Below are 17,731 nucleotides of genomic sequence, written 5' to 3'. Positions count from 1 at the left end.
CCACTTATCATCTCCCAGCTTACTTCATCCTTCCTCTCCCCACCCACTTGGTCTCACCTATCACCTGCCAGCCTGTACTACTCCCCCTCCCCCCACTTTCTTATTCTAGCTTCTGCTCCCTTACTTTCCAGTCCTGATGAAGTCTCAGTCCAAACTGTAGGCTGTTTATTCCTCTCAATTGATACCATCTGCTCCGCCGAGTTCCTCCAGGATTTTGCATGCACTGAGTTTGTTTCTGTGCTGCTTTGCCTTTTGACTAGAAATAGAGCAGGGCAGCACAGAAACAGGCCCTTCAGCCCATCTAGTCCATGTCAAACTGTTGCCTGGTCCCATTGACAGGCACCTGGACCATAGCTATCCTATCCATGTACTTATCCAAACTTCTCTTAAATGTTGAATAACACACAAAATGTCCTGAAAAAGGGTCACAGCCCAAAATGTTAACTTTTTATTCCTCTCCATAGATGCTGCTTGACCTGTTGAATTCCACCAGCATCTTGTGGGTGTTGCTCTGGATTTCCAGCATTTGCAGAATCTCGTGTTTATTCTTAAACGTTTGAAATTGAACCCACATCCACCATTTGCACAAGCAGCTTGTTCCACAATCACAAATAAGGGGCAAAATTCGCTCCCTGCCTTTGGAAGATATATGCAAGTGTGGATTAGGGCTGAGAGTTTTGGAGAACGAGCATAACTGGTCCCATCCTTCTGCCCTCGGGAAATCTTACTTACGATAGGAAGGAAGCCTGGGGAAAGCAGAGAGACATCACCCATGAGGTCAGCCAGGACGGTATCCAGAACCTGGTGAGACTGGGCACGGCACACTGGAGTGCTGCTCAAGAAGTGGGTCCTCGACATCTGCTGGGAACAGGACACATTTTCAGCCACTTTCCCACCCTCTCCCTCTTCACAACCCAGCACAAGGAAAGGTCACATGGGGTTAAACAGTGCACTGGCCTCCAGCCAAATGAGGAGAGACCGGAGGCTGACCACAGGAAACTGAAGCCAGGACATCAGGAATTAGGAACCAGCGGCAGTTACATCCGAATTTGCCGAAGAAGTAGAATTGAAGAGAAAAGGTAGATGAACAGTTAGACAAAGTCAAAGTAAATTTATAACCCAAGTACATACATGTCACCATATACTACCTTGAGATTCATTTTCTTGCATTTACAAAACAAAGAAAAGCAATAACATCCTCAAAAGCTATACACAAAGACAGACTGACAAATAACAAATTTGCAAAAGACAAACTGTGCAAATCAAAAGATATATACTGAGAAAGAAGTATAGAGTCCTTGAAAGTGACTTTGTAGATTGTGGAATCAGTACGGAGGAAGGCATTAAGCATCACACATCAAAGTAGCTGGTGAATGCAGCAGGCCAGGCAGCATCTCTAGGAAGAGGTACAGTGTTGCTTGAATTTCCAGCATCTGCAGAATTCCTGTTGAAGGCATTAAGCATGTTTGCTTTCTTCAGTCAGGTTATTGAGTACAAGATATTGGTGAGACTGCGTGCATTTCTAGTCACCCACTTATAGGAAGGTTGCCATTTAGTTGGAGGAGGTGTAGAGAAGATTCAGGAAGACAATACCGGGCCTGGAGGATTTGAGTTGTAAGGAGAGGCTGGGACTGTTTCCCTTTGAACTTGAGTGCAAGGGGCTGAAGGGTGATCTTATAGAGGTCATGAGGGGCACTGGTGATGTGAATGATCATTTCCACCACCACCCTGCCCCCCCCCCCCCACGGGGAAGGGAGTTTAAAACTCAATAGCACAGGCTTAAGGCAAGAGCAGAAAAAAAAATTAAAATGAGCCCAAGACAACTTTTCCACACAGATGGTAGTGGGTAAATGGAATGAGCTGCCAGAGCAATTGGCAGGTGCAGGTAAAATAACAACATTTAGAGATTTTAGACGGGTCCATGGATACTAAAAGTTTAGACATATAGGCCAAATGCTAATAAATGGGACTGGATCAGGTAGGCATTTCTGCATAAGTATATGACTCAGGGATCTGAAGAGGAGTGAGAGGTTAATTGAATCATCCTGTCGTCACAAATGGATCTGCTCCATGCTGCATCCCTCTATGAACCTAACTTATTCTCGCCTCCTCACAACACTTCAGGGTGTGGCAAAGAGTGGGAATAAAAAGGACTTTTTCTTGTTGGCTGCTGGTGTTCCACAGGAGTCAGTGTTGAGTCAGCTACTTTTCAGATTATATGTCAATCATGACAGAATTGATAGCTTTGCAGCCTAACTTGCAGCTGCCACAGATGGGTGAAAGGGCAGGTAGTGTTGAGGAAGCAAGGAGTCTGCAGAAGGACTTGGACAGATCAAAAGAACGGGCAAAGAACTGGCAGATGGAATACAGTGTAGGGAATTGTATGATCATGTATTTTGGTCGAAGGAATACCTTCCGGAAGACTTTTTTAAATAGTGAGCATATTCAAAAATAAGAGGTGCAGAGAGACTTGGGAGTACTCATGCAGAATTCCTTAAGGGTTAACATACAAGTTGAGTCAGCTGTAAGGAAGTGAACTGCAATGTTACCATTCATTCCAAGAGGACTAGAATGTGAAAGCAAAGATAAAGCCTCTGCATTGGGACCACACTTGGAGTATGGTGGGCAGTTTCGGGCCTCATATCTAAGAAAGGATGTGCTTGCATTGGAGAGAGCCCAGAGGAGGATTACAAGAATGATCTCAGGAATGAAAGAGTTTACGTACAAAGACTGTTTGATAGCTCGGGCCTGTACTCATTGGAGTTTAGAAGAATATGGGGGGAATCTCAATGAAATCTACCAAATGTTTAAAGGCTTTGGATAGAGTGGGCGTGCAGAGGATTGTTTTCAACAATGGGAGAGTATAGGGCTAGAGGAATAGAGCCTCAGAATACAAGGACAAACAACCTTTAGAACAAAGATGAGGAGGAATTTCTTCAGCTCCAGTGTGGGTGAATCTGTGGAATTCATTGCCACATTTGGCCGTGGAGGCCAAGTCATTGGGTATATTTGAAGCAAAGATTGACAGGCCCTTGATTAGTAAGGGTGTCAAATGTTATGGGGAGAAGGGAGGAGAATGGAGTGAGAGGGAAAATAAATCAGTCATGATCAAATGGCAGAGCAAACTCAATGGGTCAAATGGCCTAATTCTGCTCCCATGTCATATGGTCTCAGGAGAACCAATGCAGAATTATGTAACAGATTACAACCAAACAGCAAACATTCAACCTCTGGTTGTAATAGCAGCCATAAGTTTGTTCCCAGTTTCAGTGGGAACCCACATTACACATAGCTGAATGGGTTTCACCAATATGTGAGCACAAAGCAAGTCCACAGTGTGATCAGCTCCAGAGTGAAAGGTCAGGATTGAAACTCCAAACAGGAACGGAGACACAAGTCTAGATGAGCCCTCTGCTACAGTCCCAGGGCATCCCAGAGTGCCACCCAGTCCGGAGGAAACCCCAGCACCTGCCTGTCGGAGAGCCCTTACTCGGGGCATCTCAGGGGAACTGTGTCCACGAAATCCCTCTCCATCAACATTTAAGGGTCTAGACTTACAGAGTGCAGGGGAGATTGTGCCCCAGAGATCCCTCTGCTCTGTGTGAGAGGGCCCAGACTGAGAGAGAGAACCCATCCCCATCTCTGGGGGATTCCTCTGACCACCAGAAGAGGGTCAGGACTCAGGGGGTGCAGAAAGGACTCTGCCTCTCTTCCCCAGTGTGAATATGTCTGGACTCAGAGGAGAGCACCCACCTCCATATTGCAGGGACTATGTCTACAAAATCCCCAGCATGAGAGGGTCCAGACTCAGAGTAAAGGATGGACAGTGCCTCAGAGATCTCTGTCTCCCCGCCGACAGCAAGCCTGTGCCCAGGGAATGCATGTGAAAAAGGCCAACAGCATGCTCTGAGCAGTTCCTACCTGTCCACCGAGGACCACACACAGTGCAGGCCATCCCGATCGCTCCCGCTGCGCACGGGCCACGTCTGTTAGCTCACTCGGCCAGTCACCCTGCCACACCAGGCACCTGATCAGGATCAACCGACCACAGGGGTGAGGAGAGGGGGCAGCGCAGACACACACGAAGCCCAGCACCTACCCTCAGCATTCCTAACTCTTCTACGGCCTGTGAATACATCCAGCAAAAACATTTCACTCCGTGCCCTAACTTGTACCCAAGACCATACAGACATTTACGCCCGTGTTCACCGGTTGACTCCAGCTTCCAGTCCTGCTGTAATATCCTCTGCAGCCTTACCCCACTGCTTCCAGATTGCCTGTGGGTGGAATTCACCCACTTCTTATCCCATTCCCAGATCAGTTTCAGATTCAAATTCAACGTTCAATGTAAGTTTTTTTATCAAAGTACATACATATTACCATATTCATTTTCTTGCAGGAAGCTCAATAAATCCATAATAGAATAATGACCATAATAGTATCAATGAAAGTAACACCAGCTTGGGTGTAAAAGACATAAGCTGTGCAAATACAAAAAGAAATAATAATAATAAACAAACAATAAATAGAGAACATGAGATGAAGAGTCCTTGAAAATCCATAAGCTGTGGGAACATTTTAATGATGAAGTGAAGTTATCTCCTTTGGTTCAAGGGCCTGATGTTTGAGGGGCAATAACTAATCCTGACCTGGTGGTGAGAGTCTGAGGCTCCTGTGCCTTCTTACAGATGACAGCAGCAAGAGGAGAGCATGGCCAGAGTGTCAGGGGTCCCTGATGCTGCCTCCCTACAATGTTTAGTGTCTATGTGCTCAATGGTGGGGAGGGCTTTTATTTATCTATCATTTGATTCGTTTATTTATCCCACGCACATCAAACCACACATTAAAATGCATTGTTTACTTTTACAACAAACATGACCCAAGGATGTGCTGGAAGCAGCCTGCAAGTGTTGCCACACATTCAAGCACCAATGTGGCATGCTCACCAGAACACAAGCAACAAGAACAGCAAGAAAACAAGAGCAAAACAAACTCCTTTCCACCCTCCCTCCCACCTGACACAAACAGACCTCCAACCCCAGTGGCCTCCGACTTAAGGGTTCACCAACTTCAGTCTTCCACTTTCAATATCGACCCCACGACCCAACAGTTTTGAGCTCCAAGGTTTCCATCATCCCCTCTTCCAGCTTTGGCTCTCCCCTCTCCCAGTACCACACCAGCTTTCATTATGAAACACACGGGTGGCCCAACAGTTAGCGCTACTGCCTCTCAGCACCCAGACCCGAATTCAGTCCTGACCCCAGTACTGTCTGTGTGGAGTCTGCACGTTCTCCTTGTAACCACATGGGCTTCCCAAGGGTGCTCAGCTTTCTTCCCACAGCCCAAAGTGGATCAGTTTATGACTGCCCGTACACGTACTGATGGACAGTGAAAAGCTTGTCTTGAACAACTGTTCATACAGATTATTACATCGTGCATTGAGGTAGTGCAAGGTTACAGAATGTCAGAGTAGTATATGGTGCCATACAAGGAGTACTGCCACAAGGAAGCAACTTGCAGAATAAAACGTTAGTTACAGAAAAAGTGCAGTGCAGGCAGGCAAAGCAGAAGATCATATCGAGGGAAACTGTGAGGTTAAAAGTCCATCGTAACAAACTAAGGAACTATATAATAGTCTTATAACAGCGGGGTAGAAGCTGTCGTTATTCCTAGTGCTACGTGCTTTCAGGCTGTTGTAAATGGTGGTGGGGGGTCGAGAGAGAATGTCTGGGGTGGGTGGGGTCTCCAATTATGCTGCTGCTTTACCAAGGCAATGAAAAGTGCATGCAGAGTCCGTGGAAGGGATTCTATCATCTTCTATGCCCCTGTTTCGTAGATGAGGGGTGGAATTGGGGGGGGGGGCTGCGCAGTTGATGGGAATGTGAGGAGAATAAAAAGTAGGATTCGCGTCAATGTGTGATATCCAGCATGAGCTCAGTGGGCTGAAGGGCCACTTCACGCCATTGGTCTGCATGAACACTCAGCCCCAACGTGAGCCAGAGAGTTGAAGTTGTCTGTTGCCAGCAAGCCAAGTTCAAAGTATCTTTTTAAATGAAAGTACGTATATGGCACCATTTACTACTGACATTCATTTTCTTGCAGGCATTCACAGAACAAAGAAATATGGTAGAATCAATGAAAAAAACCTACAAAGACTGACAAACTACTGCATGAAAGACAACAATCTGTGCAAATGCAAATAATAATAAACAAATAAAAACAATACTGAAATCATGAGCTGTAGAGTCCTTAAATGAATTCATAGATTATGTAATCAGTTCAGAGTGGAGGTGAGTGAAGTTATCCACACTGATTCAGGAGCCTGATGGCTGAAGGGTAATAACTGTGCCTGAACCTGCTGATGTAGGACCTAATGCCCTCGTACCTCCTCCCCATGGTAATAGTGAGAAGACAGCATGGTGGGGAACTTGATGATGGGTGTTGCTTCCTTGTGGCAGCGCTCCTCGTAGCTGTGCTCATTGGTGGGGAGGGATTTTCTTGTGACCCACTTTTTGCAGGCAATTGCTCCAGACCGTCAAAGAATCCATGGTAGCTGAGGGGTTGCAGGGCTTTCGCTCCATCACCAAAGGGCCCAGTGTTGATTCTGCATCACAATCTTACAGCAATTGCAGATTGGTGTAGGAGTGGGGACTGGCCCTGCTCCTCTCCCTCACCCACCTCCTGCCCCTACCCCAGACTTCCCCAGCATCCAAAACCTTAGGATCCTGCTGATATTCTCAGGAACATCTCCTTCCAGGGCTCCTGAGGGAGAGAAGAGCAGAGGATCACAGTCCTCTCTGATACTGAATTGAGTTGAATTGACTATTTCTTACATACTTCACACGAGTAAAAATCTTTACGTTACGTCTCTGTCTAAATGAGCAATGTGCAATTTATAGTAATTTGTAGTAAATAGTGTATACAACAGAACAGTCAATATAAGATAGAAATACAATTGTATCAGCATGAATTAATCAGTCTGATGGCCTGGTGGAAGAAACTGTCCCGGAGCCTGTTGATTCTGGCTTAAATGCTGTGGTACTGTTTCCTGGATGGTAGCAGCTGGAACAATTTGTGGTTGGGGTGACTCAGGTCCCCAATGATCATTTGGGACCTTTTTACACACCTGTCTTTGTAAATGTCCTGAAACATTGGAAGTTCACAACAACAGATGTGCTGGGCTGTCTGTACCACTCTCTGCAGAATCCTGCGATTAAGGGAGGTACAGTTCCCATACCAGGCAGTGATGCAGCCAGTCAGGATGCTCTCAACTGTGCCCCTGTAGAAAGTTCTTAGGATTTGGAGGACCATACCAAACTTCCTCAATCTTCTGAGGTGAAAGAGGCACTGTTCTGCTTTTTTCACCACACAGCTGGTATGTACAGACCACGTGAGGTCCTTGGCAATGTGGATGCTGAGGAACTTGAAGCTGTTTACCCTCTCAACCCCAGATCCATTGGTGTCAATAGGGGTTAGTCTATCTCCATTCCTCCTGTAGTCCACAACCAGCTCCTTTGTTTTTGCAACATTGAGGAAGGGGTTATTTTCTCAACACCACTGTGTCAGAGTGATGACTTCTCTGAAGGCTGCCTCACTATTATTTGAGACAAGGCCAATCAATCTAGTATTGTCAGCAAATTTAATTAGCAGATTGGAGTAGATAGCGACACGGTCATGAGTAGAGAGTAAAGGAGAGGGTTTAGGACACAGACCTGAGGGGCACCTGTGTTGAGGGTCAGAGGGGCAGAGACGAGGAAGCCCACTCTTACTACTTGCTGGCGAACTGACAGGAAGTTCAGGATCCAGCTGCACAAGGCAGGGTGAAGGCAGAGGTCTCTGAGATGCTTGCCAAGCCTGGAGGGAATTATGGTGTTGATTGCTGAACTGTAGTCAAAGAACAGCATTCTTACATAAGCATCTTCTCCAGATGTGCAAGGATGGTGTGTAGAGCTGTGGCTATTGCATCACCTGTTGATTGGTTGTGTTGGTAGGCAAATGGTAGGGGGTCCAGTTTGGGTGGTAGTATGCTGCAGATTTAGTCCTTGATCAGCCTCTCAAAGCATTTGCTTATTATTGCAGTGACTGTGACAGGACGCCAGTCATTCAGACATGTTACCTTGGTCTTTTTAGGTACAGGGACAATGATGGATGTTTTGAAGCAGACTATAAGATATAGGAGCAAAAGTGGGCCATTCGGCCCATCAAGTCTGCTCTGCCATTCTATCAGGGGCTGATTCAATTCTTCCAGTCATCCCCACTCCCTTGCCTTCTCCCCATACCCTTTGATGCCCTGGCTAATCAAGAACCTATCTATCTCTGCCTTAAATGCACCCAATGGCTTGGCCTCCACAGCCGCTCGTGGCAACAAATTCCACAGATTTACCACCCTCTGACTAAAGTAATTTCCCTGCATGTCAGTTCTAAAAGGACGTCCTTCAATCTTGAAGTCGTGCCCTCTTGTCCTAGAATCCCCTACTATGAGAAATAACTTTGCCATATCTAATCTGTTCAGGCCTTTTAACTCTTGGGATGTTTTAATGAGATCCCCCCTCATTCTCCTGAACTCCAGGGAATACAGCCCAAGAGCTGCCAGACATTCCTCAGAAGGCAGGAGGGCATTCTACACTGGGAGAGAGAGAGATTAAAAATGTCTGTTGTGTCACACACATCCTGAGTACCCAGTCCAGCAGCCTTGTCACTGTCCACTCGTTGGAAACACCTAAATACTTCAGCCTCAGAGATGACCAAGGTGCCAGTTGCTTGGGTGGGATCCTCGGGCGGGGGGTGGGCTCAGCGTTGGTGATATCAAACCAAGTGTAAAAAAGATTTAGCTCATCTGGGGGAGAGGCAGCGGTCGGCAGCACCACTGCACTTAGCTTTGGTCTGCGATGGTGTGCAGACCTTGCCATGAGCTGTGTGTGCTGTTGGTGGAGAGTTGTCTGAATCTTGTCCCTGTATTGTTGTTTGCATGTTACCTCAGTTCCAAAAGCTAATGTGCTGTCTCAGAATCTAAACATTTCACATAATCAAACAAGTGGAGTAACAGAGCAATCTTGGAGTCCACTTCTATAGATACCTCAGAGTTTCCGTGCAAGTTGATAGGGTGGTTAAAGTGGTGTATGGTGCATTGCCCTTCATCAGTCAGGGGAATGAGTTCAGGAGCCACGTGGTAACGTTGCAGTTCTATAAAACTCTGGATTGACCACACTTGGAATATTATATCCAGTTCTGGTCACCAGATTAAAAGAATGTGGAAGCTTTAGAGAGGGTACAGAGGAGATTTACTCAGGTGTAGCTTGGATTCCACAACATGTCTTGTGAGGAAAGGTTGAGCAAGTGAGGACTTTTGTTTTTGGAGCAAAGGAGGATGAGAGGCGGCTCAAGAGAGGTGTACAAGATGATAAGAAGCATAGAGTGGAAGTCAACACCTTTTTCCCAGGGTGGAAATTACTTATATGAAGGGGGTGACTGGAGCAAAGTGTAGAGGGGTATGTCAGAGGTAGGTTTTTTTTTAAAATACAAAGAGTGGTGGCTGTGTGGAATGCGCTGCCAGGGGTGATGGTGAAGGGAGCTGCATTAGGGACTTTGAAGAGACTCTTAGATGGGCACAGGGATAATAGAAAGTGGAGGGCTATGTGAGAGGAAAGGGTTAAATTAATCTTACTGGCAAAGGTCGACACAACATCACAGTCCGAAGGACCTGTACTTTGCTGTAATGTTCTATGTTAACCTCAATATTGCTGTAAACTGTCCCTCAGAATCTTGTAGTTCTTGATTAGGTCACCCGCTATTAAACTAATGCAGGCAAATACAGACCCATAATTAACCTCCCTTCACGAGAGAAATCACTCAAGGCTGCATCTACAAGGCACTTATTTCAAGAAAAGTACAGTGGACTCCAGTTAATTGGGCCTTTGTTTAATCAGGACAGCCGATTATTCGGAACAACTCTTAAAGAAAAGAAACTAATGAGGAAATAGCCAGGATTCCCTTTGTTTACTTGGGACACTGTGACACTTAATTGGGACAGGAGACTGTTGCTGAAGTTTCAAACCAGCATCAGCTGCATGCACTTGTGCAGCCGTTAGACATGGCACCATGCTTAGGGTGACTACATTTGAAACAGTGTTCAAAAAGCAGTGATTTTTGTCATATAGCTGATGAGGAATAAGCAGCAAGATAATTTCAAACTGTTTTGCTCACTGTAGTTTCAAGCATACAGACTTGAAGCTGCCAGAAACAGCTGAGAGTGAGAATGAAACAATTTCACTGCTTCAAAAAATTAGGAATTACAAATAATTTTAAAGGTATCAAAATCATTTTGAATATTATAATGAAAAATAAAGATTTGGAGGATGAAATTGTCAAAAGCATTGTAACAAGACAGTCCATTATCTGCATTAGGTATCTGCAGTGATTTTGTTCATTTACAGTCAATCAAAACGACATGGCAGTGTACACTGGATGAACTCCTCCATCATTGTCATCTTTGTCACATGCTGTGAGCAGAATTATCTGCAGCTTAATGTGAAAAAGACTGAGGAGCTGGTGGTGGACCTGAGGAGGGCTAAGGCACCGGTGACCCCTGTTTCCATCCAGGGGGTCAGTGTGGACATGGTGGAGGATTACAAATACCTGGGGATATGAATTGACAATAAACTGGACTGGTCAAAGAACACTGAGGCTGTGTACAAGAAGGGTCAGAGCCATCTCTATTTCCTGAGGAGACTGAGGTCCTTTAACATCTGTCGGATGATGCTGAGGATGTTCTACGAGTCTGTGGTGGCCAGTGTGATCATGTTTGCTGTTGTGTGCTGGGACAGCAGGCTGAGGGTAGCAGACACCAACAGAATCAACAAACTCATTCGTAAGGCCAGTGATGTTGTGGGGATGGAACTGGACTCTGACAGTGGTGTCTAAAAAAGAGGATGCTGTCCAAGTTGCATGCCATCTTGGACAATGTCTCCCATCCACTACATAATGTACTGGGTGGGCACAGGAGTACATTCAGCCAGAGACTCATTCCACCAAGATGCAACACAGAGCGTCATAGGAGGTCATTCCTGTCTGTGGCCATCAAACTATACAACTCCTCCCTTGGAGGGTCAGACACCCTGAGCCAATAGGCTGGTCCTGGACTTATTTCCTGGCATAATTTACACATTACTATTTAAGTATTTATGGTTTTATTACTATTTAATTATTTATGGTGCAACTGTAACGAAAACCAATTTCGCCCAGGGATCAATAAAGTATGATTATGACTATTAACTGTTAGGAACTGGAGTTTTATAGTACTATAGGAGTACTATAAGTTATAAGTATAGTAGTTAATAGTATTATACCCCATTGAGATAGAGTCATGCCTGTCCTAAGCCTGTGAAGTCATCGCTGGCAGACTGGATGGATGAGATCTGCATGGAGAGTGAAAGGCATGATACGTCTCAGAACTCGTCATGGTTATCCACAGCAATCCAGTTTTTGATTGCTATTTGTATCACTGGACCTCAGCTTCCAAGGTCAAAAGAGTGGAAATGCCCCAGTGCAACCTACTGAGTTCTTCCTGCAGACTATCGCCCCAGATTCCAACATCTGCTGTCTCTTTTGTTTCCATTAGAAATAATGAGTTTGGACAAACTTGGGTTGTTTCCTTTGTAGTACAGGAAACTGAGGGGAGACCGGACAGGTGTTCGTAAAATTATGAGGGGCATAGATAGAGTTAAAAGTCATATTTCCTTCTCCAGAAAAAATGTCAAATACTAGCGGGCATAGCTTTACAGTGAGATATATAAAGTTTAAAGGGGACATGCAAGAGAGTTTGTTTTTTAAAACTACACACAGAGTAATGGGTGCCTGGAACAGGGTGTCAGGGAAAGTGGTGAACGCAGAGGGATCTTGTTTAAGAAGCATTTTGATTTGAGGGGTGGGACAGAGATCACGTGGAGGCGGCTGGGATTAGCATCATGGTCAGTACAGTCATCGTGGACCGGAGACCCTGTTCTTGTGCTGTGCTGTTTCAAGTTCTCAGGTGCAGACTCACTAACACGCTTTGCCATTATAAAAGCATTACACAGGCCTTTAGTCTGTAATTAAGGCCAACTCTCTTCTGCCTTCCCAAGTATCAGGTGATTTTGTACAATGGCACTCAAATTCACACACATCTCTCATCTCATGGACTGGAGTAAGGAGCTGTAGAGGGAGAAAGCACTTTTCTTGACGAGATGCAACCGACCCGTTTGATTCAAATGTACAATACCCAGACAAGGAAACCCCTGCATCGTTCTTCTCAGTCCACACATAAGGAGACAAGAAGGTGGGTTCCACTCCTTCAGGGACCAAATGAGGCAAAGTTGTGATACCTTTAACAGGAAGCATGAGGGCTTGCTGATTGTCTGAGATAAATTAGGCTGAAGAGGAGCTAATCTGGAGCATTACAGGGAGAGGCTGGGCAGACTAGCACTTTACTGACCAGTGATAGCATAGCGGTGTATAAAATCACAGACAGACAGTGTGACTGCAGGAGAGGTGCACAAGAGACAGATAATGAGATAGTGTTCGTGGAATGAACACAAGCTTACAATGAGAGGTAGAAAGTCTAAAGGAAATTCACAGGACACTAAGAGAGTGGTGGGTGCCTGGATCAAGCTGCTAAGGAAAATGACTTAAAAACTAGAGGGAATAGGGTTGAGGTGAGAGTGGAGTGAGTCAAAGGAGACCTGAAGGTAAACTTCTTTACACCAGGCCTTTTGGGGGGGGGGGGAGGGGTCAGTATATAAAATAAGATGCCAGAGAAAAGTAGTTGGGGCAAGTAATAACAAAACATGTGGACAAGTACATGGATGAGGAGGGTATGGGCCAAACAGTGGACAAAATGGGCAAGTTGGGCCAAAGGGCCTGTTTCTATGCTGTACAGCATGAACACTGACAGAGTCCAGATGGGATGAACGGTTTGGCCTTGTGCAGGATGTTGACTGCAGTTCCCAGGGACAGCAGCTACAGTGATTTAAACTCAGTCCCATCAACATTGATGCTTAACCCGGCTCGAGGCTGCAGAGGGCTGTAGACATGGCCAGTTCCATCACAAGGCTCCCCATCACCAAGGGCATCTTCAAGACACGGTGCTTCAAGAAGGCATCATTAAGGACCCTTACCACCCAGGGCATGCCCTCTTCCTGTTACTGCCATCAAGGTGGGCCGGAAATTCCCCACTCAGTTATTCAAAACAGCTTTCTCCCCTCCACCTTCAGATTTTGAACAACCTATGAACACCACCTTGTTATTCTTCCTTTGCACTGTTTAGTTTTGTAACATAATTTTTGTTAACCAAAATATTCCTGCACATTCATGTGCCTATCTAGCAGCCTCTTAAATGCCACTATTGTATCCACTTCCATGACCACCCCTGTCAGTCCACTGCAGGTATCCACCATTCCATGTGTAGCCTGCTTAAACCCTTTAAACTCCCCCCACCCACACCATAAAATAAGTTCAAACCATGAACATAAGCCATTTTGAGCAGAAAATCCTACAAAAGGTCCAGTACATCACGGGTAAAGCCCTCTCAACCATGAAATGTTGCTGTAGAAAAGCAGCATCCATCAAAGATCCTCCCCACCCAGGCCATCCTCTTTTCTTGCTGCTGCCATCAGGAAGGTGGTACAGGAGCCTCAGGACTCGCACCACCAGGTTCAAGAACAATTACTACTACTACGTTGACTCAGGCCTAGGAGGCTGGCATCTCCACTTCTCCCTCTCCTTCATCAGTGTGTTCAGTTCATCTACATTAGCCGTGCTGCTGTTTTCTAAGAGTGTGTTGACCACAGTCTTGGGAGGGCGCCCAGGGTTCATCCTCCCGTGCTTGGGCTCCCATATGTTGACTAGGCTGGCAGGTAGCTCGGGGTGGCGTAGACAGTGCCCCGCTAGTTGCAGTCTTCTCGCCTCAATTTTAGTGGTGAGCATCTGTAGGTCGTTATAGAGCTCGACGTTCGTCATGTGCTGTTGCCAACTCACGTCAAGAGCCATCCGGAGCATTCGTATATAGCAATCATCTAGAGGCTTTCGCATCGTCTTGGTGAGTGTCCACGTCTCGCATCCGTACGTGATAGTGGACTCTATGACTGCTATGAAAATCCTCTTTTTAAGCCCTCTGGTCAGGTTCGACTTCCAGATTCCCTTCATGTCGTTCACAGTCCTCCACGGCACCACCTTCCGCATCAAGAACAGTTACTACCCCTCAACCATCAGGCTCTCGATTGAAAGGGGACATTCTATTTCTGGTCCCACAACAGATGGTCCAGTTTAAGGGCTCTTTATCGTGTTACTTCATACTCGTTATTTATTTATATTTGCACAGTTTGTTGTTCATTGATCCTGTTTGTAGTTACTGTTCCATAGGTTAGCTAAGTATGCCCACAGGAAAAAGGATTTTAGGGTTGTATGTGGTGACATGTACGTACTCTGATAATAAATTTTACTTTGAACTTTACTGCCTGGCTTGGTGCAGCATCCTCTCACTATGCCAGAACTTACAGCGAACTGCCAGATCAGCTGCAGTCAACCATCGCTGCAGGACAAAAGAAGCAGACAGTTAATCATGCACACTACCCACTCAGCTAACTGCCTTTTCTAAAAGCTCCCTTTTGGGAGGGCTTTTAAAACAAACACTTCATGCCAGCTCAAGCAGTTAATCCGATCAACCATTCTAGTTAGTTCTCCACCCCCATCTATTTATTACCTCAGTCACTAAGCTGTAAACACATTAGACCTTTTTTATAATGTTGCATTTATCATAAATACAGACAGGTATTTATGAATATTTTATTGTATATTCATACTTTAAGTTCTTTTATTTTTACTCCTTATTCTCTATAATTGTTAAATGTTGTTTTTGCTGCGTATCCTATACTGACCAACACAACAAATTCCTAATACAACACTTCAGAACAATCAGATTTAATACACTAGCATGTGTCGTGAAATTTAGCTTTACGGAAGCAGTACGATGAAATACATAAATATAGAAAATAAAATTAGTTACATTACAAATATATGTTTATTAAACAGTGAAAATAAGTAGTGCAAAATAACAGAAATTTAAAAAAATGTAGTGAGGAATAGTTCATGGGTTCAATATCCATTTAGAATCGGATGGCAGAGGGGAAAAAGCGGTTCCGGTGTGTGCCTTCAGGTTTCTGTACCTCCTTCCCAACGCGAACAGCGAGACGAGGGCATGTCCCGGGTGGTGGGGGTCCTTCATGATGGATGCCGCCTTTCTGAGGCGCCGCTCCTAGATGATGTCTTGGATACTATAGAGGTTGGTAAATGTATATAGCGAACAAAGTTTATCTTCGACAGTTATTCGTCGTGCGCTATTTATTATTTTTGTAACGTACAATGATCTGTATGTCTTGCACTGTACTGCTGCCGCAAAAACACAAATTTCACGCGATAAACCTGACTCAGGACTCTCACAGGTGCGGGTACAAACCCCTCCCTCACCTGACAGCTGATGAAAGCACTCCAATCCTCCGGGGTTTGAGTTCAGGACCCACTGACACCTCGACTGAGAAGGAAGTATCCTCGGTGTACGTGTCCCAGTTCCCGAGGCCAAAAACAACCAGGTACTTGGGCAGAGGGAGCTCCAGGCGGCAGCGAAAGACGGAGCCGCCGGGTTTCCTGCAAGGCAATGGAGAGGAGAGGGGTGAGAGCTGGTGCAAGGCAATGGAGAGGAGAGGGGTGAGAGCTGGTGCAAGGCAATGGAGAGGAGAGGGGTGAGAGCTGGTGCAAGGCAATGGAGAGGAGAGGGGTGAGAGCTGGTGCAAGGCAATGGAGAGGAGAGGGGTGAGAGCTGGTGCAAGGCAATGGAGAGGAGAGGGGTGAGAGCTGGTGCAAGGCAATGGAGAGGAGAGGGGTGAGAGCTGGTGCAAGGCAATGGAGAGGAGAGGGGTGAGAGCTGGTGCAAGGCAATGGAGAGGAGAGGGGTGAGAGCTGGTGCAAGGCAATGGAGAGGAGAGGGGTGAGAGCTGGTGCAAGGCAATGGAGAGGAGAGGGGTGAGAGCTGGTGCAAGGCAATGGAGAGGAGAGGGGTGAGAGCTGGTGGGCAGGCAATGGAGAGGAGAGGGGTGAGAGCTGGTGTAAGGCAATGGAGAGGAGAGGGGTGAGAGCTGGTGGGCAGGCAATGGAGAGGAGGGGGTGAGAGCTGGTGTAAGGCAATGGAGAGGAGGGGGTGAGAGCTGGTGTAAGGCAATGAAGAGGAGGGGGTGAGAGCTGGTGCAAGGTAATGGAGAGGAGAGGTTGAGGGCTGGTGGGCAGGCAAAGGAGAGGAGAGGGCTGGTGGGCAGGCAAAGGAGAGGAGGGGGTGAGAGCTGGTGAGCAGGCAATGGAGAGGAGAGGGGTGAGAGCTGGTGCAAGGCAATGGAGAGGAGAGGGGTGAGAGCTGGTGGACAGGCAATGGAGAGGAGAGGGGTGAGAGCTGGTGCAAGGCAATGGAGAGGAGAGGGGTGGTGGACAGGCAATGGAGAGGAGAGGTGGACAGGCAATGGAGAGGAGAGGTGGACAGGCAATGGAGAGGAGAGGTGGACAGGCAATGGAGAGGAGAGGAGACGGGTGGTGGACAGGCAATGGAGAGGAGAGGAGAGGAGAGGGGAGGGGTGGTGGACAGGCAATGGAGAGGAGAGGGGAGGGGAGGGGTGGTGGACAGGCAATGGAGAGGAGAGGGGAGGGGAGGGGTGGTGGACAGGCAATGGAGAGGAGAGGGGAGGGGTGGTGGGCGGGCAATGGAGAGGAGAGGGGTGGTGGGCAGGCGCGTTCAGAAAAGAGCATGGTAACCACCGGAATTATCGGAGACGGCCACGAACGGTGGCGGGGCGGGGATAAGAGACACGGGGTGAAGGCGGAGAGGTGCCGCTGGGCTCGGCGACCCCGTTACCTCAGCAACCTGCCGGGCGGCTCCACCAGCGAGCGCACCGCGTAAAACTCCATCGTTCAAAACCCCCGCCTTCAACAACCACGCAGGACGCGTCACCACCCCCAAAGACAAGACCCGCCCCTTCTCCTGGCGTCACCGGAACACCACGCCCCTTCCTCAACATCAATGGTAAGCCCCGCCTTTCCCAGTGCCGTCACAGACAAGACCACGCCCCGTGACCTAGGCACCGCCCTTGCAGTAACGTCACTGTGAATTGGAAATCCACCCTCGGGATCATCGACATGTCCCGCTTGTCCGACTTGATAACTGTCCAGGTCACACACTTCATCTCTTGTTGTCGCCTCCAGTCCTGCTTCCCTTCACCCCAACATTGACACGAGATTCCCCTTTCGACATCACTCCAGACCAGGCTCTGTACTGTGATTTCAATGCTATCCCCACCCCGCCTCCAGCTCACTGCACAGAGACACAGACATGCTGAGGGTCGGGCAGCATCTGTGAAGGCAGGGGAATGGGGTCATGGAGAGGGGCGAGGGGCACACTATCAGTCACAATACCCTGCACAGATGCTGCCCGACCTGCTGAGTGCCCCAGCGGATGTTACAGTCCTGATCGAGGGTCTCAGCCCAAAATGTTGACTCTTTATTCCCCTCCATTGATATTGCCTGACCTACTGAATTCCTCCAGCATTTGGTGTGTGTTACTCTGCATCTCCGACATCTGCAGCCTGCGGTGTCCTCATTTGCTGTATAGTGTACACTTAGCAGGGTCCCCACCCAGAACAACGGTTGTTCACTCCCCAAC

General features: G+C 47.1%; 1 protein-coding gene across 2 annotated transcripts in view; it reads right to left on the bottom strand.

Annotated features, from left to right (window-relative positions):
- LOC140204987 (kelch domain-containing protein 2) overlaps positions 1-16,983 on the bottom strand; it is a 58,234-nt gene extending 41,251 nt beyond the window's left edge. For both annotated transcript variants that reach the window (XM_072272042.1, XM_072272034.1), the window contains exons 1-4: positions 16,928-16,983; positions 15,499-15,675; positions 3,922-4,027; positions 733-858 (exon numbers count right to left, since the gene is read on the bottom strand). In XM_072272042.1, coding sequence (XP_072128143.1) covers positions 733-858; positions 3,922-4,027; positions 15,499-15,675; positions 16,928-16,980 — 462 coding nt within the window. In that variant the 5' untranslated portion in view covers positions 16,981-16,983. The remainder of the gene's footprint in view (positions 1-732; positions 859-3,921; positions 4,028-15,498; positions 15,676-16,927) is intronic.
- Between the last annotated feature and the right edge of the window lie 748 nt (positions 16,984-17,731).

Source organism: Mobula birostris, chromosome 1, assembly GCF_030028105.1.
Source record: "Mobula birostris isolate sMobBir1 chromosome 1, sMobBir1.hap1, whole genome shotgun sequence".
NCBI classification, from domain to species: domain Eukaryota; kingdom Metazoa; phylum Chordata; class Chondrichthyes; order Myliobatiformes; family Myliobatidae; genus Mobula; species Mobula birostris.
This window is presented reverse-complemented; position numbering and strand designations above follow the sequence as displayed.